Source organism: Microplitis mediator, chromosome 3, assembly GCF_029852145.1.
Source record: "Microplitis mediator isolate UGA2020A chromosome 3, iyMicMedi2.1, whole genome shotgun sequence".
Taxonomy (NCBI): domain Eukaryota; kingdom Metazoa; phylum Arthropoda; class Insecta; order Hymenoptera; family Braconidae; genus Microplitis; species Microplitis mediator.
The window spans coordinates 14,865,620-14,889,867 of record NC_079971.1 but is presented as its reverse complement, the minus strand read 5'-3'; the positions used below and the strand labels follow the sequence as shown (position 1 = coordinate 14,889,867).

General features: G+C 32.7%; 1 protein-coding gene across 4 annotated transcripts in view; it reads left to right on the top strand.

The window, feature by feature from the left end:
* The window catches only part of LOC130664536 (ATP-sensitive inward rectifier potassium channel 12-like), a 312,330-nt gene extending 290,165 nt beyond the window's left edge, over positions 1-22,165 (top strand). For 2 of the 4 annotated variants that reach the window (XM_057464484.1, XM_057464483.1), the window contains exon 7: positions 21,583-22,165. In XM_057464484.1, the coding sequence (XP_057320467.1) occupies positions 21,583-21,791 (209 nt within the window). In that variant the 3' untranslated portion in view covers positions 21,792-22,165. The remainder of the gene's footprint in view (positions 1-21,582) is intronic. The other 2 variants (XM_057464482.1, XM_057464481.1) reach the window with 2 other exon arrangements.
* The last annotated feature ends 2,083 nt before the right edge of the window (positions 22,166-24,248 follow it).

Genomic DNA, 24,248 nt, shown 5'->3' with positions numbered 1-24,248 from the left:
AAAAAATGATGAAAGAGTCTTCTAGGGAATTTATTCAAGTTTTTAACGCCGCCCTTCAATTTTCAGTGCAATCATTAGTACCGGAAATATCTATGATTAAACCCAAAAGAATCATTTTTCGTATGAAGGCTGATATCTCAGCGACAAGTTGTCGTACGAATCTAAAAAAAAATGCAAATTAAAGCTGATTAAATTTGCTAACTGACCTATGCATTGGTTTAACTCAAAGATTTTTGCGGCACGTGGACTCCCTCGAAGAAAAGAAAAAATTTAGAAATTTTTTGTCTCGCGCTATTTTTCATGTTTGCGCAATGGCTGAAGGTCTAAAAAAAATTTGATGAAAATGCGTCGAAACTTGAGATTTTAAGCTACAAACTGTCTTTTTCTCGTTTTCAATACGATTATTTTTCACGAAGTTACAGCTTTGCAAATATTACCAATAAATTTCTAAAATTTCCTGTTCCTTTAATTTATGGCATAAGTGTATATATAATGTATATATGTGGGGCATTCTATACCAAAGCGGCCACTTTTTGAGGTCGCCCCCTTCGATATTTCTGAAAAATTTATATGTTTTGGAGGCTGATAAAAAACGCTCTCATGAATTTTTCCAAATTTTTTTGACTACTCGTTTCCGAGATACCGATTTTTTTCAAAATACGAGGTTTTTTTTAAACGGTCATAACTTTGCGAAAAATACTCCAATCGGATCGTTTTTTTTCACAATCTTCGTTTTTGGATGTTCTCTTAAGAAAAAATCTGGGCGTCGGTTGGCCCTGTGGGCCAGCCCCAAAACTTCCCGCTGTTTTCGAGCTCAAGAACCTCGAAAACATTATTGTGAATACATTTTCGAGCTCTTCGAGCTCGAAAATACGTTTGTATGCTGTTGTTTTCGAAAAAAAACGTTTTTCACCATTTTTTTTCCAACGATATCTCTCAAACGAATAAACCGATTGAGACGGTTGAGGTGGCAATCGACGCGTTTTATCAAGACCTAAAGCTGATCGAATTTTGAATTCGATTTATCGCGTCGTTTTTGAGATATTTCAAAAAAAAAATAAAAAATAAATTTTTTTTTAATTCTTTTGACAACGGTTTCTCTTGAACGAATAAACCGATTTTGATGGTTGAGGTGGCATTCGACGCAGCTTATAAAGCTCTAGAGCCCAGCCTATTTTGGAATCAATCCATCGAGCACATTAAAAGTTATCCAAAAAAAACATTTTTGAAAAAATTTTATTTTTGGAATATCTCTGAACAAGCCCTACCGATCAAGCTTAATTTTCTTACGGCTTTAAGATATTGACAAGCCGCGTCGAATGATACCTTAAAGTTCGAAATCGGTTTATCCGTTCAAAAGATACAGGTATTTACATGCGTACGTACGTACGTACATACATACATATATACACACGGACATCATCGTGAAATTAGTCAGAATAGCTTCCTAGGACCTCAAAACGTCGACATCTGGTGAAAATTCGATTTTCGTAAATCGGACCGAAACCAATAACTTCCCGAATTTTTGAAAATTTACAATTTTCTTAGCGGGAAGTTAAAAAATACGTTTTTATTCTTAATCGATTTCTTTCTTGTTTATTTTAAGTTCCAAGCAAAAAAAAACGTTTTCTCGAAATGTATGGCCCCTTCGATTTTTTTGAAAAAATTCTCAAAAAAACTTAGATTATTTTAGAAAATTTTGGGACCAATCCGATCGTGGGCAAACTATTCGTTCTACTTTTTTTCTCAATTTGAAAAATTTTTTTTTCCCTAAATATTATGTTTCGACTTAATTTGACCAATAAACATTCTCAGATCGGTCTATTCAGCTGCTATGATTTTTTTTTAAATGCTGTGCCGTTCGGAGTAAACTATTTTTTGAAGTTTTTCTATTCATTCAGTCAAGGAATTTCACAAATCAACTAAGAACTACTTATGAGTTATCTTTATGACCTAGAAGAGATGGCACGTGGCCTTATTGAGACGATAGCCAATAAAGAAAAAAAACCCAGGAAAGGATACACGGAAAAAAAATTCTATGAAAATTTACTATACAAGTATTGTAATGCTGGACCCGACTCCTTTTACCGTAAACTATTGTTGTGCATTTTTTCAATTAACTCAATGTTCAAGTAGACTCAAATTAATTACTTTAATTATTTCAATTATTTACTCGAGCTCAACTCTATCATTCGCATTCAATTAATTACCTATTCATGAGCTCAAGCAATTAACAGTATTAATAAATTAAATCAACGATTTAATTTTGTAACCCAGTGATATTATGTGCTGTGACAAATAAAAATATTATTATATTTTTTAATATGCGTATTTTTCCAACATCGCAACCACCAATCAGTCCTGGCATGCATTTATTTAATTATTATTACAACAACTATCAAATATTTTATATGAAACCTTACTGTTTGGGAAAGATTTTTTACAATTTACTATCGTAATTTTACCAAAAAAATGTTGTAATAAGTTCAGTTAAAAAAAATACAATACTGGTATCGTAAAATGTATAGGAATGAAAAATAAGTTATAAAAAACATGATTATTCTTGTATTTTTTATTTAACTTTCCAGTGCTGCCTCAGTATCTTTCCAATGTAAGTAACAACTTTCACAATACTCGAATCGACTTATTTCTGAATTGATGTTAGTAGTATTTGTCGTGTATAGCGCTAGTATACATATGAGCGACCAGTGTATGAGTTACCTACACTATGATAAGATGTTTGTATGGGTATATATAAATTTATATTGGGATTCGGCTTTTCCGTACGAGATGGCACTATCATTTACGCTTCTCACAAGTGTTTATATTCAGGCTTGTTCCAATATATAACAATTCCACCTTATACTCATTTGAAAATCTGGTCAAGAGCCATGACGTGAAATCCTAGAATGATGAAATGACGTCATGTGTCCTCAACAATCTTCCTTCAATTCTTCTCCTTCTCTATTTTCTCTCTGACTGCATCAGTCACAAACCTTCTCTTTTTCGTTGGTAGGGGCGGAAAATCTACATTATCGACTGTTCAGTTTCACGATACTCGTATTGTTAACTTTATGAACCAGAATTGTATAATTTGCTCTATAGTATTGGTCATCATAATGTTTTTGATAGTAACATTTCTCAAATAGAATTTACGATACTATATAGTAAAAACTATTATTTGGAGAGTCTGGTCCAGCGTTACAATTTTATACAATAAAAAGTACGATAAACTTATTGTGAGAATTTTTTTCCCTGTAGTAAATGGAATTGATCCGCATTTAAACCCCAAAGTAATAAACGATGTTTATTTTTTTTGACGCTTAAACAATTTTTGAATTTTAAATTCAGTTGAATTCGAGTATTGTTTTACAAGTAAACTTCCACTTTCGTTTGGTATCATACAATGAAGTTTATTAGAACAGCAACTACAAAAGAAAACTCAAATATTTCATCGTGTGATACCAAACGAAGATGGAAGTTTACTTGTAAAATAATGCTCAAATTCAACTGAATTTCTAACTCAAAAATTGTTTAAGCGTAAAAAAAAATAAACATCTGTTACGTTTTGAGAATTACCCCAAACTAATTAAAAATTAAAATAATTTTTAATTATTTAATTTTATTCAGGTTTGGCCGCATTGGAGTATCGATAGACCCCCCGTGGACTCTGGTCGTCGATTATTTTATTGTAATTATTTATTTATTTGATTCTTGTGATTTAAAATGTATTTTCCGACCCGGTCTCCATTTTATTTATTATAGCAGCAGATGAATGGATAGGTCATAGTGTAGGTGAAAATATTGGGGTGCCAATTGGCACCCCACAATAAGGTTGAATTAATTTAGGATAAATTGTAATTTATTAATTATATGGAGAACAGAAGTTCAAGCTCTATAAGCTCTCTTAAAAGTCTTACCATTTAGTCATTATAAAAATATAATAAAGTCAACAGAGTTGACAAAACGTTGACGCTGCATCTCAGGTTCTCTGTGAGAAAATCATCGTGGCCCGGGTCTCATGCATCGTCATCTGTTTTGACTACCCAGAGCCACGGTGACTCTCTTATCGTAACCGATTTCCGTTACATTGCGTAAAATTAATTTAATAAAAATAATTAATTTAATTTAATCGATAAAATATTACGGAAACGTAACACATCGTTTATTACTTTGGGGTTCAAATGCGGATCAATTTCATTTACTATCCTTTCCTGGGGTTTTTTTTCCTTATTGGCTATCGTCCTAATAAGGCCACGCGCCACCTCTCCTAGGTTATAAAGATAACTCATAAGTAGTTTTTAGTTGATTTTCAAAATTCATTTACTGAATAAGTAGAAAAACTTCAAAAAATAGTATACTCCAAACAGCACAGTATGAAAATAAATCATAGCAGCTAAATCGACCGATCTGAGAATGTTTATTGGTCAAATTTAGTCAAAACATAATATTTAGGGAAAAAAAATTTTTTCGAATGAAGAAAAAAAAGTAGAACGAATCGTTTGCCCACGATCGGATTAGTCTCAAAATTTTCTAAATTTATTCAAGTTTTTTTGAGAATTTTTTCAAAAAATCGAAGGGGCCACACATTTCGAAAAAACGTTTTCTTTGCTTATAACTTAAAATAAACAATGAAGGAATTGATTAAGAATAAAAACGTATTTTTTTCTTGAGAGAACATTTAAAAACGAAGATTTTGAAAAAAAAAGATCCGATTGGTGTATTTTTCACGAAGTTATGACCGTTTAAAAAAAAACCTCGTATTTTGAAAAAAATTGGTATTTCGGAAACGATTAGTCAAAAAAATTAAAAAAAATTTATGAGAGCGTTTTTTATCAGCCTCCAAAACATATAAATTTTTCAAAAATATCAGAGGGGGTAACCTCAAAAAGTGGCCGATTCGGTATGGAATGCCCCTTATATTTATATCAGTGTTAGCTGTATGCTATTTTTTAGTGTACTTAATGCTACATAAAAAGTGATATAGCATAAAAGAGGAATATTCACAAATATCCACTTAAAGATGTAATTTCATTACATTTCATAACCGCAAATTTCGGTACATGTACGCCCGCTTACTAAAGACAAGTGACTCTTTAAAGTGAACTTGATGTTAAATTTCGGCAGTAGCTATGTAATGCTGCAGTCAAGGTGCAAATCTCTGCCTTACATTTTGACTATACATCGGTAAATATAAACTAAAAATCGGATAAGTTTTTCAAAATCTATAAGTGGTATTGGATTGTGAATGGGCAGAAAAAATTAAAGAGCTAAACTTGCGTATGTGCTAAACGAGTTGAAGTTGACGTATATTTGCCGTCAATTCAATGGATCATTTTCTAAGTAGACGTTAAATTAAATTTGACCGAAATCTACGGCCGGTGATGAATTAAAAAATTAAAGCAAACTTTTGCTGAGCAACCCTGGCTATCCAGGTACTCTAAAACTCGAGGGACATCATTTTGAAAACAGAGACCTAGTTAGCTAATTTTACGTTCGTGCATTTGATCCTTACTAAAATCAATTTAGCTTTGATAAAACTACATAGCTATAAGTAATCCTAACGTTTCAATCTAGATTAAGAACGAGTAGGACTCGTTGGAAAATAACTGATAAACAAAAGTTACTTTCAATTTAACAGAAAGTTAAAAGAAAGTTTGCGTCAACTAGTTGAATGTCAATTCTTCACAGTCAAGTTAATGCGGAATTCCAGCAGTCTATTTCTGTTAATTTGCCGCCGAAGCGTCTATCACGGTAAAGTCACAGCTACCTGATTCCCATTTCAACTGTTAATTGATTTTAACTTGGAAACTCAACTTGACTGGAATCTGTGGTCGATGAGTGGACGACAAATTAACAGCAAAAGTTGAAAAGCAAGTTTTCTGACTAAATTTCTGAAAATTTCATAATTTGTTGCACTCAGATGTAGTAAAAAACTTATAAGTCTGCAATTAACCTAAATTCACCGTTAAATTGAGAAAGATTATGCTCAGTAGCTCAAAATTCGATTTATCGGAAACCTACAAACGCGATTGAACATTAAAATGAAAATCAAATCCTGATAGCGACAGTTTAAATATAATTGCTCAGCAAGTTCTGCAATGATAAATTTTTGGCTAACTCAACGACGAGTTTCTGACAAGCCTCGGCTGGATAATACTTGTGTGCAAGTTGATGCAATTCAGTTGCCGTCATCTGAAAGTAATTTGACAGAAAAACTTGCCGTCAATTTGAAGTGAAACTTTCAACCTACTTAACGTTATTGTCTGACAGCAATACTTGTAGTCAACTTTCCTTCAAGTAACAAACAATTTACTGTCAACTTGAAGGTAACTGTTTGCTCTCCAATACTTTTCTTCAAACTGACTTCAGAATATGCCCGTAGCTTGAAGTTAACTTACGGTTAAAGTGGTTATCAAGGAACGTTTGCTGAGCAATCTTGTCTATCTGAGCAGTGATTGCGCATATCGATTTCGGTTGATTTACTACACTTATCCAAAAAATTAACGGAACAAAATAATTTTATAAATTTTTTAGTGATTTTTAGAAGGCTGTATTTGCGTAAAAAATGATCGTACCGAAAAAACAAAAAAAGTAAATTGAAGATTGAAATCTCTAGTTTGAAGATCTTTCAGCAAAATATTTTTTCGAGCCACGGTTTTTGCGGAATCATAAAAAAAAGGTCGAGACAAAATTTTTTTTAATTTTTTAGTTTTGTTTTTAAAGTCTACGGGGCCGGAAAAAATTGATTTAAAAAAACGAATTCATGGCTCGCTTAGAAAATTTATTCAGCTACGATTTGCTTTCTTTGTTTCTCTGTCAGACAATTTGCTGCTGAGATATCAGCCTTCAAATGAAAAAGGATCCTTTTGTCTTTGATTATTGATATCTCAGCAAATAATGGCCGCACAGTAATTTAAAGGGCAGTTTAAGGAACTTGAATAAATTTCCTACTAGCTCCATTTTCGATTTTTTCAAAAAAAATTTTTTTTTCATCCTTGATATCCATTTGAAAAACCCTTATAAAATAGCCATTTTCTGGTTTTTTAGCCGACTCATCGCTACTCTGCAAGTATTGATAAAAAAAATAATGTTGCCAGGTAATTTTACAGCTAAATGTACCCTCCAAAACCCTGAAAACTTTCAGATTGATCCATCAAACCGTTTGTCCAGGCCGATTGCTCAAAGTTTTACAAAACAATTAAAGGAACAAGTTTTGTTCCTTAATTTGTGTAATCATTACCAAAATGAAAAAATCAATTTTTTTCGGATTTTATTTCATTTTTGCCTTAGTTATTCCGTAAATGTAAGGTAAGAAGAAAAAAAAAATTTCCGAAAAATGGGATAAAACAAGAATTTTTTTACTTTTTTTTACGTTTTATTCAGTTTTTTTTTTTTTTTTTTTTTTTTCGAAATAAATTGATTTTTTCATTTTGGTAGTGATTATATAAATTAAGGAACAAATCTTGTTCCTTTAATTGTTTTGTAATACTTTGAGAAATCGGCCCGGACAAACGGTTCAATGGATCAATCTGAAAATTTCCAGGGTTTTTGAGGGTACATTAAGCTGTAAAATTACCTGGCAACATTATTTTTTTTATCAATACTTGCAGAGTAGCGATGAGTCGACTACAAAACCAGAAAATGGCCATTTTATAAGGGTTTTTCAAATAGATATAAAGGATGAAAAAAAAAAATTTTTTTTAAAAATCGAAAATGGAGCTAGTAGGGAATTTTTATTCATTCTTTGCTGAGATATTAATAATCAAAGACAAAAGGGTCCTTTTTCATTTGAAGGCCGATACCTCAGCAGCATATTGTCTCACAGAGAAACAAAAAAAAGCAAATTGTAGCTGAATAAATTTCCTGAGCGAGCCATGAATTCGTTTTTTTTTTTTTAATATTTCCCGGCTCCGTAGACTTTAAAAACAAAAGCAAAAAATTTAGAAAAATTTTGTCTCTACCTATTTCTTATGATTCCGCAAAAACCGTGGCTCGAAAAAATATTTTTCTGAAAGATCTTCAAACTAGAGATTTCAAGCTTCAATTTGCTTTGTTTGTTTTTCCGGTACGATCATCTTTCACGAAAATACAGCCTTTCTAAAAATCACTAAAAAATTTATAAAATTTTTTTGTTTCTTTAATTTTGTAGATAAGTGTATTTAATGTTTATGACAGGAAATGGTTATTTAGCGCAACTATAAGACGCATTATGTATTCGTCTTATTCTTACCGTAAGAGACTAAATGGCTGAAGCGATAAACAGAAGAAAGTAATAAAAAAGAATTTGAAAATAAAATCGAAATATTTTAACAATCAGCGTTATCATAAACTATCATTGCATTTTTCAATCCTTAAATTTAAAAAAAGTAAGTATTTTTCCTGATGTGAAGTAGTATTCATCAATATTTGGATTCAAGCTGAAGTACCACTATAACCCAGGTCTACATATTAGACTTATATTACTTACTTCTATTTATTAGACTCAAATAAACATGACTGATAAAGAAATGGATTTGGAAAACGCGATTGAAAATGTTGATTTGCATTTTCTGAACATGGAGCCTAGGTTTAACCCAGAAGTCAGACCACAGAATGTACCGGCTAATAATGGACCAGGCGTGCCTGCAGCAAGAACTACTGTGTCTGCTGCTGCGAATAACGAAGCTGCTAGACAAAATCACCAGAATGCTGCTAATCCTTAAGCTATCGCACCAGGTCAACCAAATCAGGCTAATTTGCAAGGTTCGAAAGGTTGTGGACAACAACAAGTGAATGCCGGTAACGCTCAAGGTCATGCACAAGATTTGATTGGTCATATTGATGCCATAGTCGGTAGAAGGTATGCTGAATGCTTAAGAACTATTATTTAAGAATCAACAAATCGTGCTGACCGAGCTAGGAAAGTTTATAAAAATCTGTATGGAAAGTATGATAATGGAAATGCCCTTAATGACCGTAGTAATCGTGGTGGACGGATTTTGACAAATCGCAATAAGGCGTAAGATATACAATTATAATTAATGTAAAATCATAAAATATTTTATTCAATTTGAAAAAAAAAAAAAAAAATCTGTCTATCGGTCGACCCTGCGAAAATACTTAAAATCGTGAATAAAATTGTAACGGGGTGAAATTTAGATCCTTTAAATTCAAATTTAAATTCGACTCGCGCCAAAACGAGGGCGACCTCCTCCTACAACAACGGCCGATAAACAAACAATCCACTCATCACTGGGGTCACTGCTGTCGAGTTTTGGGGCAGTTTTGTTTTTGTAGACGTTGGCCAACCTGCGAGTGAGGGGTACGAGGCTCGGCGATTTTCGAGAGACGCTCTCTTGGTTTTTGGCGTTCATCAGAGACGGACGCACTTCCCGCACTGATACAGATATACTACTATAAAATTCTACATTCAACATCCAGCTTAATTTATTCATACACACGCCATTGCCAAGAGCCTATAAGCCCACTGGTAAGTGGAAGTTTATTTGGTTATTATCAATTATTGTGGATTTATTGGAGGATTGGGTCTCGGAAGTGGACTTGGTACCTAGTGACTGAGGATTGGGTTTTAAGAGACTAGAGGATCAGCGCAATCGATTGGAGCCTCGTTGGAGAGATCGGCGGTGGTCTTGGGACCGTTGTTGGAGCGAAAGTGTTGGAGTGAGTGGAGTTTTTCTTGAGTAAAAATGTTGTTAATAGAGTCATTGTAAAATATTGTTAATAGAGTCATTGTAAAATTTGTTAATAGAGTCGTTGAGAAATATTGTTAATAGAGTCACTTATAATATCATAAAATTAGAGTCAGTATAAAATCTTTTCAAAGTCAAAATTGTCGAGTCAAACTCATCATCCATTTTAATTTATTGTTCACCGTCATTATGAAATTTTGTAAGACGACCCGTCTTAAATAAATGCCAGACTCATTTTCTTCTATAAATTACTTATTAATTATTTAAAGACATTTCCCTTTATAAGTATAAGCTACAGCGAATTTTCTCTCTCTTAATTTTTATTTCTCACTGCGTGATCCAGTCGGGGTTTACCCTCACCTGGAAATACTGAGCCTATTTAGACAGGTTTGCAAAACACCTGAAGTTTTATACATGAGTGGGATACTTATTGCATTGAGACCACGATTTAATTAATGTAAAAAGTACATCCATTACATTGGCGCCAAACGTAAATTTCTAATAACAAAAATTTAGGAGAGAGAGTTTGTTGGCTTGAAACTTTGGGGAAATATTTTTTTTTGTCTTATACATAAAATTGTTGAGTTTTTTTTTTTGGTTGTAAAGTAGCGTCGGTTTGTGGGCGAGTTGGGGAGTTGGTTTAGAGGACGGAAGGTCCAAGTCCGTAATAAGTTTGATACTTAGGATTGTAAATATATATTGAGTTTTTTTTCCTTGTCCTTGGTTGGTTGGAAAAAAAAGAAAAAGAAAAAAAACTTTGGAAAAAAAAAACTTACAAGGTTAAAAATCTGTGATATTTATTTGTTATTCCTATTATTTTAATTTTTATTTATACATTTAATTATTTATTATTTATGCACGTTATTTTATTAATCATTTATTTACAATTTTTTTTTATTTCGTATTTTACTTTGTAAGAAATTGTAAACTCGGTAAACATTTGCTGGGTGAATTTTATTTTGAGTTGAGGTAAAACTCAAAGGAAATAAATTCCTTTGGATTTTGCTGTAAACTCAAGATAAATTTTTACCGAGTAATTTTACTCGAGTTTCGTTGTTGTTTTCACAGTAAAATTGAATTTTATAAATATAGGAATTTGTTTTATTCAATTTATAATTTTAATTTCGAAATTTTAAGCGCATTAATTTATTTATATTGTCATCTCCACCAGCGCATCCCTTGCCGAATATGCTGCGCATTCTCAGTGCGTTGCATCATGCCGTCTTTATAAGTACGATGGACCTCAAAGAAGCTTTTCACCAGATCTTAATGAGTGAGGAGTCAATACCATATACTGCATTCTCGGTGGAAGGTTTGGGCCATTTCCAATGGGTCCGCATGCCATATGGTCTTTGTGGTGCTCCCAGCACTTTTCAAAAGGCCATGGATAAATTACGTGAACGCTTTATTAAGCTTCTTGCTGATCGTAAATTTCCGATGGTGTGGGCGGAGAAAGTATTTGCGTATCTGGATGATTGGGTCATAATTAGTGAGACCTATGAGGAACATGAAGAGCTTCTCTCTTTGGTGTTCGAAGTTTTTCGTGAGGCTGGTCTTCTAATAAATCCCACTAAGTGTAAATTCGCGCGCTCGGAAGTGAAATTCCTAGGCTTCATTGTCGATTGTGAGGGATTAAGACCAGACCCAGAAAAGATGGCTCCAATCATCCAATACCCTCGCCCCACCACTCGTAAACAACTCCGAAGGTTTTGTGGCATGATAAATTGGTTTCATCGTCACCTACAAAATATTGCTCGTGTACAAGGACCCTTAAACAAACTCTGTAGTCCTACAGCGACTTGGGTTTAGGGTGAAAAGGAAGAGGAAGCTTTCCAACAACTTAAGAAAGCATTAATTAATGCCAAGCCTCTTTCCATCCCAAAAGTTGGTTTACCGTATTACTTGTATACCGATGCAAGTGATACTGGTCTCGGTGCTTTTCTTGTGCAGAAAGACCCTGACACAAGTAAAGAATATTTAATAACTTTTTTAAGTCACCCGTTGCGCGGAGCTGAAACACGGTACACTACAACGGAAAAGGAATGCCTTGCAGTTGTGTAGGCCGTGCGTAAGCTCCGTTGCTACTTGGAAGGCGCACCGTTCACCGTTATCACAGACCATTTATCACTCAAGTGGCTTCATTCACTTAAGGACCCCAGTGGTCGACTAGCTCGTTGGGCAATTGAGTTGATTGCTAGCGAAGTCACCATCGAACACCACAGGGGAACCGAAATCGAGTTTCACACGAGGATGTTGAACCGGCCCCGTGGTCCGAAGTCCTTGAAAACTTGAAGAATACCAACTTAAATTTTACTTCAGTATTGGCAAAAGATTAGTATGATGCACGTATTGAGAATGTCACTAAAAATCCTAATAATTATCCGGGGTGGCGTATAGTCAACAACAGACTGGAATATTACAAACCTGACTATTTAAAAGACACGATAGGTGATGACGACGCATGGAAAAGGGTGGCGCGGGAGTCCGAAGTCCATGAGATCCTTCGCAGGAATCATGAAGACCCGGACGCCGCTCACCTAGGGCGTGAGAAGATGTATCAAAGAATTCGTATTAAGAACTACTGGCCAGGAATGCATCGCGATATCAGCGAATACATTGATGAGTGCGAAGTCTGTAAAAAGACTAAATACAAACAGACATCTTCTCATGCCCCTGTGCGGACTCGTCAACCTATCGAACCTTGGGCTATCGTGGCAGCCGATGTAATTGGTCCATTTCCACGCTCGCGTAAAGGATTCGAGTACATTCTCATAATTCAAGACCTATATACTCGGTTTATCGAGATCTATCCGTTGAGGAAACAAAATGGTAAAAATGTAGTTGAATCATTACGTAACGCTTTTAGCAGATGGGGTTATCCAATGATTTTTGTTACAGATAATGGGCGTGAATTTATTAATGAGACTCTTCGAGACTATTTAAAGAGTGTTGATGTCAAGTTGACTCCACTGGCAGTTGCCCATCCCCAGGGAAACCCGGTTGAGCAAATCAATAGAACCCTCAAGCCGATGATAAGGGCTTATATCAATCAAGATCATACCCCGTGGAATGCGCATCTTGGTGACTTCCAGTTGGCGTATAACTCGTCATATCACGCGTCCATTCATTTAACACCATATTATCTTAATCACGGCCGCGAACCGCGTTTATCGGGGCGAGCGACTGAACTAGAAGTTCATGATTTTGAGGACGATAACCCTGAATGGAAAAATAGAATGACCCGCATGGACCAGTTACGCCATCGAGTCGAGACTGTGATGAGGAAAGGGAGTGATAGGCAGGCCCAGTATTATAATAAACGTGGGAAGAGCCCCCAGTACTCAATATCGGTGATCGGGTTTACTATCCGAATCGGAAATTGTCAAAGAAAGCTGACCGGTACTGTGCTACATTAGCTCACAAATTCCTGGGACCTGCTTTTGTAGATAAAGTCATAAGTCTGGTAGTCGTACAATTGCGTAATGAAGCTGGCAAGAACCTTGGTACTCATTACACGGCTGACTTAAAAATACCGCGATCAAGTCCGCGAAATAAAGTAGTCGTGTTATAATTTCAGTAATGGCAGATTCAGAAAGCGAGTCCCGGCCCCCGAAGCGGCCCCAGAAGCACGGGAGGCGTACCCGGCCCGTGTCAACCTGCAAACACGCCGTCGGCGGGAGAGAAGACACCGGGCCAAGGCACTCCGGCAGCAAAAACAGGCAGAGGGGACCCCCGTCATCATTCGTGAGGGTGACCTCGCGAATGAGGAAGAGCGGGCCCTCATCGAGCTGATCAGCTCACCGCGCCGTGGAAGTGGGGGCATTTCATATGTCCTCGACTTCGCCCCTCGTGACGACGCGAAACAATAAATTTAGTTCTTCATCATCTTTATAATTTTATATTTTCAATTTATTATATCATTTTTTTGTACTTCTATAAATATTTTCAGTAAATCAAAATAATTTTCAGGATGAATTTAATTTAATTAATTTAATGTTAATGTACCCTTGGCAGTTATTGTAGGACGAGGTCGTCCCGTTTTGGAGTTGATGTTCGAGTCTGGGGGGGGGGGGAGTGTAACGGGGTGAAATTTAGATCCTTTAAATTCAAATTCAAATTCGACTCGTGCCAAAACGAGGGCGACCTCCTCCTACAACAACGGCTGATAAGCAAACAATCCACTCATCGCTGGGGTCAACACTGTTTCCAATATTCTTCTTGGATATATCAGGTATTAACGCTCTGACATGCGTCTAAATTGATTGAAATCCTTACTTCGATCACTTATATTGATTTTTGCCTCCATACACTTTTTTATTGAACGTGATTGGAAATAAATATTTAAGGATAGCTCATTAGTTAATTATTTTTGATTCTAAGATTTTAAACTTTAACATAAAACCTTACTCTTATGAGCTTGAAAAGCTCATTAAAAAAAAATCGCATGTGACAGTATTTGTATTTGTAATTGTGTTAGCGTTTTGGAGCTCTTTGAGCTCAAAAACAGCGGAAAGTTTTGGGTTTTTTTGTTGCATTCAATGCAGAGTTTAACCTCCGAGTAATCATTATGTCAATAATTTTAAAAAGTAAAACTATTATTAATTTTATGTCATAAATATTTTTTACGCTCTTTACCTGGTATACGTTGAGGTTAAAAAAAAACACACACATGTTAATTCACGGTTTACGAAGGCTTAAATAATCCCTATCAATTAGTTAAATCGTTCGTTTGAAATATTCGTCTCTTATCATCAGAGCAATCAAGCTTTATTAAACTCTCATGTCAACTAACTTGTATTCTAGTTATTGAGAATACATTCAAATTATCAAGTAATTCTATAAATTTCAAATGAAAATCCAGGACTCTAGAAATATTTACTTACAAACCAACCAGGAAAATTAAAACACCCGATCCAACAACTAAAAATTATGCACATGTGATATTTAAAGAATATATTGAAAAAAAAAGAAGTTAATAACTTTTTTCAGAGAGAAATTTTTTTGATCTATTAATAATTTGATCTATTAATAATTTGATCTATTTCTGATTCATTTCCACTTAGTTCCAAAAAACGATTTGAGGCTTTGTAATTAAATTCTAATGATAAGCTACATAATTCTACTAGAAAAAAGAGAAATCGGACCAAAAACAGATTCGCTGTAAAAAAATTTTCGCCCAGTACACGTTCAACATTCACCACATTTTGCAAAAAATAAGGTATTTCTACAAAAAAAGGCTGAAATCATACTGCAGTAAAATTTGTGTACACTGACTACTTACGCTTCTCGATAAGAGTGGTCATTGTATGCAGGTGGTCACTGTAGAGAGAGTGGAAGGTAGGGAGGAATGATAAAGCCAAGAATGTAAGGAAAGATTTAACAACATAAACAAAAATTTAGTTAGAAATGATATCATTCTTATTCAAATAATTGTCAAGTTTTGCTTGTTTTAATTTATTTAGCTTTTTCTTGATCCAGTCATCTTCAATCCGATTGTATAAATCGAATAGACAATCTAAATGTGGATAGTTTTCTTTGCTTCAAAATATTATAAAATTTTTATCACACTTCAATGCGTTTTCAGAACCTAGCTCGTTTTCCACTCCTTCCATTTCTTCTCCCTCTTCTCCATCTGTCTCCTTTTCACCCTTTGTTTCTGTACTACAATTGTCATTCCACATTTTTAAAATAGCATTTTTATTATGACCTATCTTAACTTCGGTAGTTTTTGATATACCAAATTGAACGTCCACATCACGCTGGTTCACTTATTGATCTAATAAGTCAATAATTTTCGTTTTTTGAATTACATCCAACTTAGTATATTTTTGTTTCTCACCCATTATAACAACTAAACCATAATAAACTGTCAACGGTACTAAGAGCGTACGAACAATGAGTAATAAATGCAAAAGTAACGAAAGAAAGTTCATAGATGAAGCGAAAAAGAATGAGAGGGGGGAATCGGTTAATACACCCTGATTAAAAGAAACGATTCGAAACGATTTGCAATGTTAAATGTCCATAAGAAAAGCGATTAGAAAGTATTCAAAGTATTCAAAAGCATTAAAAAGTATTTAAAATTTTTTTTTTCTAATCGTTTTAAATCGTTCCTTTTAATAAGGGCACACAGGTCAATTTGAGCTTCAACAACTTCAAAATAGAGGTTATACTGGACAGGTGGTCAAAATAGAGAGGTAGCCAGATTATAAAGGTGGTCATTTGTACAGGTTTCACTGTAACTCCGAGTAAATGAGATTTCAAAAACTTTAAACAGAGAAAATTATTTTTTTTTTTTAAATATACAAATGGAAAACAAAAATTACTTGGATGTACTTGGTGTGCGCTGTAAGTCAATTAAAAATACTATTTCACTGTGAATAATTTAAAATATATTACACACCTGAATAAAAAAATCGGTCTATCGGTTGAACCTGCGGGCCAGCCCTAAAACTTCCCGCTATATTCGAGATCCTTGAGCTCGAAAACATTGTTGTGAATACGTTTTCGAGCTCGAAAAGAGTTTAGGATGTTGTTGTTTTTTGAACAAGCCGCGTCAAATGGCACCTTAACGATCAAAATCGGTTCATCCGTTCAAGAATTATGAATATTTACATACATACGTACGTACGTACACACACACATACATTATCGTGAAATTAGTCAGGATAGCTACCTAGAATCTCAAAATTCGAAATCTGATAGAAATTCGGTTCTTGAAAATCAGACCGAAATCAATACCTTCCTGAATTTTGGAAAATTTTCCATTTTTTTAGCGGGAAGTTAAGAAAACGTTTTTTACCATTTTTTGTCAAACGATATCGCTCAAACGAATTGACCGATTGAGATGGTTAAGGTGGCAATTGATGCGTTTTATTAAGTTGTAGAGTTGTTTAGATTTTGAAATCCAATGATTCAATTTTTTTGTAGATATCCGAAAAAAAACGTTTTTCACTATTTTTTTAATCACCGATATCTCGTAAACGAATTGACCGATTAAGATTATTGAGGCAGCAATCGACGTGTTTTATCAAGTTCTAAAGCTAATTAAATTTTGAAATCCATTTATCCAGTCGCTTTTGAGAAATTTCAAAAAACAAAATTTTTTTGAATTCTCTCGTCAACGGTTTCTCTCGAACGAATGAACCGATTTTGATGGTTGAGGTAGCATTTGACGCAGCTTATAAAGTGTCAGAGCCGATTAGATTTCGGAATCAAACCATCAAGCAAATTAAAAGTTATCCAAATATAACATTTTTGAAAAAATTTTATTTTTGAAATATCTCCGAACGCACCCTACCAATTAAGCTCAAATTTTCATAAATTATACACTAATGGAAAAAATTAAAGGATAAAAAAAAAGTCCAAATTTTTAGGCGATTTTCAACTTTGAGAGAAATGGTCGTACAAGAAATAAAAAAAAAGGAAATTGTAGCTCCAAGTGACTACTTTTTGGATTAGAACTTCAACATTTTTAGCGTCAGTGGTTTTAGAGTGATCTTAGAAAAACCAGCGACAAAAAAATTTTCAAATTAAAAAAAATTTTTTTTTCGGTCTTCGGGCGTGGAGAAAATTTTTTTTGCTTAACCACTACGAGGATCAGATACCTTCATTATTCATCTTTAATTTTTTTTTTTTATGGACCTTGATGCGTCCACTTCTCGCCGAGATATCGGTCTTCTAATGGAAAAGGATCGTTTTGTCTTTGATTATCGATATCTCAGAAACCAATGATCACACAGAAAGTCAATGGTGGGTTTTAAAAACTTGAATAAACTCCCTTCAGTGATTAGCCATTGCTTTTTCGAAAAAAAAATTTTTCCTATCGTCATATGAATTTAAAAATGCAACAAAAAAAGGGCTTTTTATGGTTTATCGGAAAATCAAGCGCTGAAACGAAAATATTGTGGAAATCAATAATGTCAACTGTGCATTTTACAGTTTAATATGTCCACAAAAACCCTACAAAGATCCAGATCAATCCAACCAGATATTTATTTGTTTCATTCGATCAAACTTTGGAAAAAATTAAAGGATCACGTTTTTTGCTCTGAAAAGCTCATAATCTTTATCAAGATGAAAACAAACATTTTTTCGGAGCTTTGTCCACAATTTTATTGCAGACAGTGCTTAAATTTTTAAAAAATAAAAAATGTTTTTTTTCGAAATAAAAATTTTCAAAAAAAAAAATTTTTTCAAAAAAATTTTTTTTTGGGGTTACTTTAGGAAATTTACACAACCAAAACCCAATTATTTTTAACACGATTACATTGCTGCATTCAGTGATTTTACTGAACTCTCAGTCATTAAATTAAAAAAAAAATTTTTTTTTTTGAAATTTTTGTTTTGAAAAAAAAACTTTTTACATTTTTGGAAATTTAAGCACTGTCTGCAATAGAATTGTGGACAAAGCTCCGAAAAAATTTTTGTTTTCAGCTTGTTAAAGATTATGAGCTTTTCAGAGCAAAAAACGTGATCCTTTAATTTTTTCAAAAATTTGGCGCTTGATTTCCCGAAAAAGCAATGGCTAATCGTTGAAGGGAGTTTATTCAAGTTTTTAAAACCCACCATTGACTTTCTGTGTTATCATTGGTTTCTGAGATATCGATAATCAAAGACAAAACGATCCTTTTCCATTTGAAGACCGATATCTCGGCGAGAAGTGAACGCATCAAGGTCCATAAAAAAAAAATTAAAGCTGAATAATGAAGGTATCTGATCCTCAAAGTAGTTAAGCAAAACAAATTTTTTCCACGCCCGAAGACCGAAAAAAAAATTTTTTTTTAATTTGAAAATTTTTTTGTCGCTGGTTTTTCTAAGATTACTCTAAAACCGCTTACGCTAAAAAATTTTAAAGTTCCAATTCAAAAAGTAGACACTTGGAGCTACAATTTACTTTTTTTCAATATCTTGTACGACCATTCTCTCAAAGTTAGGGCCTGTTGAAAATCGCCCAAAAATTTAGAATTTTTTTTTTTGATCCTTTAATTTTTTCGATTAGTGTAGTATTCAACAAGCCGCGTCGAACGACACCTTGAAGTTCAAAATCGGTTCATCCGTTTAAAAGATACAGATATTTACATACGTAAACACATACACTCGGACGTCATCGTGAAATTAGTCAGAATAGCTTCCTAGAACCTCACAACGTCAAGATCTGATAGAAATTCAATTTTCGAAAGTCGGACCGAAACCAATAACTTCCCGAAATTTTTGAAAATCATCGATTTTCTTAGCGGGAAGTTAAAAATTTTTGCATCAACGCACACCAAGTGCATCCAAGTAATTTTTGTTTTGCATTTGTATATTTATAAAAAAAAAAAAAAATTTTTTTCGTTCAAAGTTTTTGAAATCTTATTTTCGCGGAGTTATTATGGTTTCAGTTTTTTTTGTAGAAATATCGAATTTTATGCGAAATTTGTTGAATGTTGTACTTGGCGCAAATTTTTTTACAGAGAATTTGTCCTTAGTAGGATACTATTCTTCTCCCCTCCGGGTGGAAAGCGTCAACTTTCATCCCGCTGTGCAAAACAAAGTTGCCGCTTTTCACCCAGAGGGAAGAAAAATATTATTTTTCCAGAAGTATCATACACAAATTCTAAGCTTACAGCGAGATATAATAGGTTTTATTAATTTGGATGTTACATTCGTTATTTTATGGAAAAAATCAGAATATGCTTTGGTCACCCCATTAAACCAGTAGAGAACGTCCAGGTTAATCGGATAGAAGATATTCAATTAATCAAGATTGGATATGGTACGATATATTCTAGACTTAGAATACTCTATCGATAATTTACGAACAATGAAACCAAGAAATAAAGTCGAGGTTATCATATTGACCAGATGAGAAGAACATGGTAAATTTAACTTGGACACATCACATATTATTTTACACTCTAAATTTCTTACTGGTTGTTTTTTAGCTTTGAAACCCGTAGAAAATGATCGTTGCTCAAGGGAAAATTTCCTAGACATCCTTTAACTGGAGATTTTGAGTGTCGAAAATTTTTTCTTAATTTTACACTACAACTACACTTTTGCAAAAAATTAAAGGAGCAGAAAACTTGTATAAATTTTTTAGTGATTTTTTGAAGGCTGTAACTTGGTGAAAAATGATCGTATCGAGATTGTAGAAAAAGCATTTTGTAGCTTAAAATTTCTAGTTTTGGTGCATTTTTTTCAAAATTTTTTAAAAGCTCCGGTTATTGCGCAAACATGAGAAATACAGCGAGACATAAAATTTCTAAATTTTTTTTTTTTCCCGCAAAGCTCACGGACCGCGGAAAAATTCTTTCAACTAAACGAATGCAAAGCTCGTTTAGCAAATTTATTCAGCTTCAATTTGGTTTTTTGTTTAACCTCGTAGAACGTTTTGTCGCAGAGATATCAGCCTTCAAACAGAAAATGATCCTTTTGGCTTTGATCATCGATATTTCAGGTATTAATGTTCGCACAGAAAGTTGAAGGGCGGCGTTAAAAGCTTGAATAAATTCCCTATAAGACCCTCTCATCATTTTTTGGAAAAAAAAATTATTTTTATTTTTAACATCCATTAGAAGTAAGTACAAAAAAATGACTTTTTTTGGTTTTTTAGTAAATCAACCGCTACTCTACAAATATCGGTAAAAAAAATAATGTTGCCAGGGACTTTTTTAGCTTAATGTACCTTCTAGACCCCTGTAAACTGTTAAATTGATCTATCGAACCGTCTTTTGGGAATCATCGATCAAAGTTTTGCTAAACAATTAAAGGAGCGAGTTTTGTTCTTTTAATTGTGTAATCATCATCAAAATGAAAAAATTATTTTTTTTGGACTTTTCTCAAATTTTTGCGTTGGTGACTCAACAAATGCAAAGAAATGACAAAAAAAATAAAAAATTTCCAAAAAGTGTCAAAAAAATCGAAGAAAAAAAAAATTGAAACTATTTATTTTTTTTGTCATTTCTTTGCATTTGCTAAGTCACCAACGCAAACATTTGAGAAAAGTCCAAAAAAAATAATTTTTTTATTTTGATTATGATTACACTATGAAAGGAACAAAACTTGCTCCTGTAATTGTTTAGCAAAACTTTGATCGATTATTCCCTAAAAAACGGTTCGATAGATCAATTAAAAATTTACAGGGGTCTTGGGGGTACATTAAGCTAAAAAAATCCCTGGCAACATTATTTTTTTTATCGATATTTGCAGAGTAGTGGTTGATTTACTAAAAAACCAAAAAAAGTCATTTTTTTATACTTACTTCTAATGGATGTTAAAAGTAAAAAAAATTTTTTTTTCCAAAAAATGATGAGAGGGTCTTATATGGAATTTATTCAAGTTTTTAACGCCGCCCTTCAACTTTCTGTGCGAATACTAGTACCTGAAATATCGATGATCAAAGCCAAAAGGATCATTTTCTGTTTGAAGGCTGATATCTCTGAGACAAATCGTCCTACGAGTTTAACAAAAGAACCAAATTGAAGCTGGTAAAATTTGCTAAACGAGCTATGCATTCGTTTAGTTGAAAGAATTTTTCCGCGGTCCGTGGGCTCTTCGGAAAAAAAAAAAAAATTTAGAAATTTTTTGTCTCGCGGTATTTCTCATGTTTGCGCAATAACCGGAGCTTTTAAAAAATTGAAAAAAAAATGCACCAAAACTAAAGATTTCAAGCTGTAAAATGCTTCTTTTAAAATCTCGATAAGATTATTTTTCACCAAGTTACAGCCTTCCAAAAATTACTAAAAAAAAATTGACAGTGTAAAAAGTAAATAAACGTTTAAAAAGACTTACAGTCATTAAATCCTGACAGCTGAATTCTGTTTTCAATGTATTATTTGCGAGAAATGTTATCTTCCAATTGGTATGTTATCCAATGAAATTGATTCCAAAATTATATTGATTTCAGAATTTGATATTGGACCTGCTGTAATGCCGACTCATAGAGATCATTCAACCAGTTCAGTCACGAGTTCGTTGGATTCAAGTTTAGGCTCTTCTACCAGTGGGTTACATATGACTATATCTACTCCACCAACACCGATTCCTGTAACAATAACTGCACCAGATGAATTGTCACGCCGCAGTAGTGTTAATAATGAAGTTCATGGTTCATGAAAATGTTTCAAACATCCTGATTAAAAAAATTCATTAAGAAGATTTGAAACTGATTTATCACTTTTGAATTCATTTTAATTGTTAATATTCGAAAGAATTGCTTAGCATTTACTGATTAGTATGGATTGCGACAGATTCAGTGACGTGAATTAATCTTCACTTTTGTCAATTATTGATAAAGCCGGAAATTGCGTAGCATTTACATCGAATTCATTTTAATTTTTTTTAATTGAAAACGAGACCAAAAATTCAGTTTTAATTACTGATTCAAATTAATTCAGAAGAATTCAGAATTTTTAATATATTTGAATTTATTTGAATTTTCTAGAAGACTAGAAATTCAAGAATTATTTAGTCATTGAAAAGAATAGAGGTAAATGCTTTTCATCAATACAATTTTGGCACATTTATGAAACTATTTTTTTTCAAAGCCTTATGTACTCCCCTATAACACATAATTTTTTCAGATTTTTAAAAAAGGTACGCCATCGTTAAAAAAAATAAAAACCATTTTTCAGCTCAATTAATGCATCTATTCAAAAAGTTTAGGCCAAACTTTTTTAATTTAATGCATATTCAGATAATTTGTAGCTATCAGAAATAATATTTTGTACTTAAAACAATAACAAAAATTTTTTCATCAATGTAAAAAATTCAAATAGTCAAAAATAATTAATTATTTATTAATTTTAATAAATATTTTTAGAAACAACTTTTTATTTCACAGCTTGATGATCAGAGCATTTTTTAATCACACCAAAAACAGCACAGCTGTAATAGATTGCGCCAAGTACACGTTCAAATTGCAATAATATTGTAGTGATTGGTATCTTAAATTAATATCACTTATACACTACAATAATAACACACTTAAATTATAAATAATAACACCACAATTAACAGCAGTAAAAGAAAGCAAGAGAGAGCAATATAGTTTATTGAGATACAATGTTTGCTCCCTGATTAAAAAAAATAATTAAAAAGTATTTAAAATGATTTGTTTTTTAATCATTTTAAATACTTTTTAATCCTTCAAATCATTTCTAATCCTGTCTCTTATGGACATTTAACGTGTGAAATCATTTTTAATCATTTTTTTTAATCAGGGCTGTTTAGTTGTCAATATAAGACTGACTGACTTTTGTCGCGTATCTATAAAACAAGAGAAGAAGGCATTTGTTTTCTAGCTATTCAAATTTTTAAAAGATCCGTTTCACATTCGTTACAATATATTAACTGTACTATTCTACAAAAATATTTGAAATCACTAAATAATGCCAAGTTAAGATACAACATTCTGCAATAAAATAGTTGATAGATCGGTTTAATAGATATGAATGTACTTAATATAAAAGAAAATTGCTAAAAAAGGCGGAAATCATAAAAATATCAAGTATTTGGAATTTTCTTTAATTAAAAAAAAAAAAGTTTTAGAAAATATATAAATGAAAAAAAAAATTAGTTGAACGTATTTGGTGTGCGTTAACGCAAACAACTTGTTCTGTCATAATTCAGTTATTTCATAATTTGTAAATGTTTTATAATCAATTGATATACTTATTTCGCTTTAATAACGCACACCAAGTACGTTCAACTAATTTTTTTTTTCATTTATATATTTTCTAAAACTTTTTTTTTTTTTAATTAAAGAAAATTCCAAATACTTGATATTTTTATGATTTCCGCCTTTTTTAGCAATTTTCTTTTTATATTAAGTACATTCATATCTATTGAACCGATCTATCAACTATTTTATTGCAGAATGTTGTATCTTAACTTGGCATTATTTAGTGATTTCAAATATTTTTGTAGAATAGTACAGTTAATATATTATTGCAATTTGAACGTGTACTTGGCGCAATCTATTACAGCTGTGCTGTTTTTGGTGTGATTTCAAATCTTTTTGTAAAGACATTATATGTAAATATATTAGGGTGCTTTTTTTTTACGAATATATTTTTTTTCGCTCCCATCCCGAAATTTTGTCAGAAATAGCCCCAAAAAAATTCCCTGAAAGTTTGAGCCCTTAATATTAATATTAAGTACTTGACGACAGCGTGTTAAGATTTCCCATTTAAAATACACGTAAACTAGGGTTTTTATTTTTTAAACTTTTATCGATAATGATCGTACTATCAATTTCACAGAAAAATTAAACACACGATATTTAAATTCTGTCAAAATTAATCTCTTCAACTTCAGTTAATAGAAATTAATATATATATGCTATGAATTCGAAAAAAATATCCCAAGCAGCGCCTCTATGTTACTTTTTAAGTTATGAAAAGTTGAAAATAATCAATTACCCTGATAGCCACCCTAACCGTAAGTTAGGGCCAGTTTTTCAAACCGAGTTTCTTTTTATCCGGGTTTTAATTTATATTGTTAGTATATCTGTATGTTAATAATTATATAGATATACCAGCAATGATAATCAAACCCGGACTAAAAATAAAC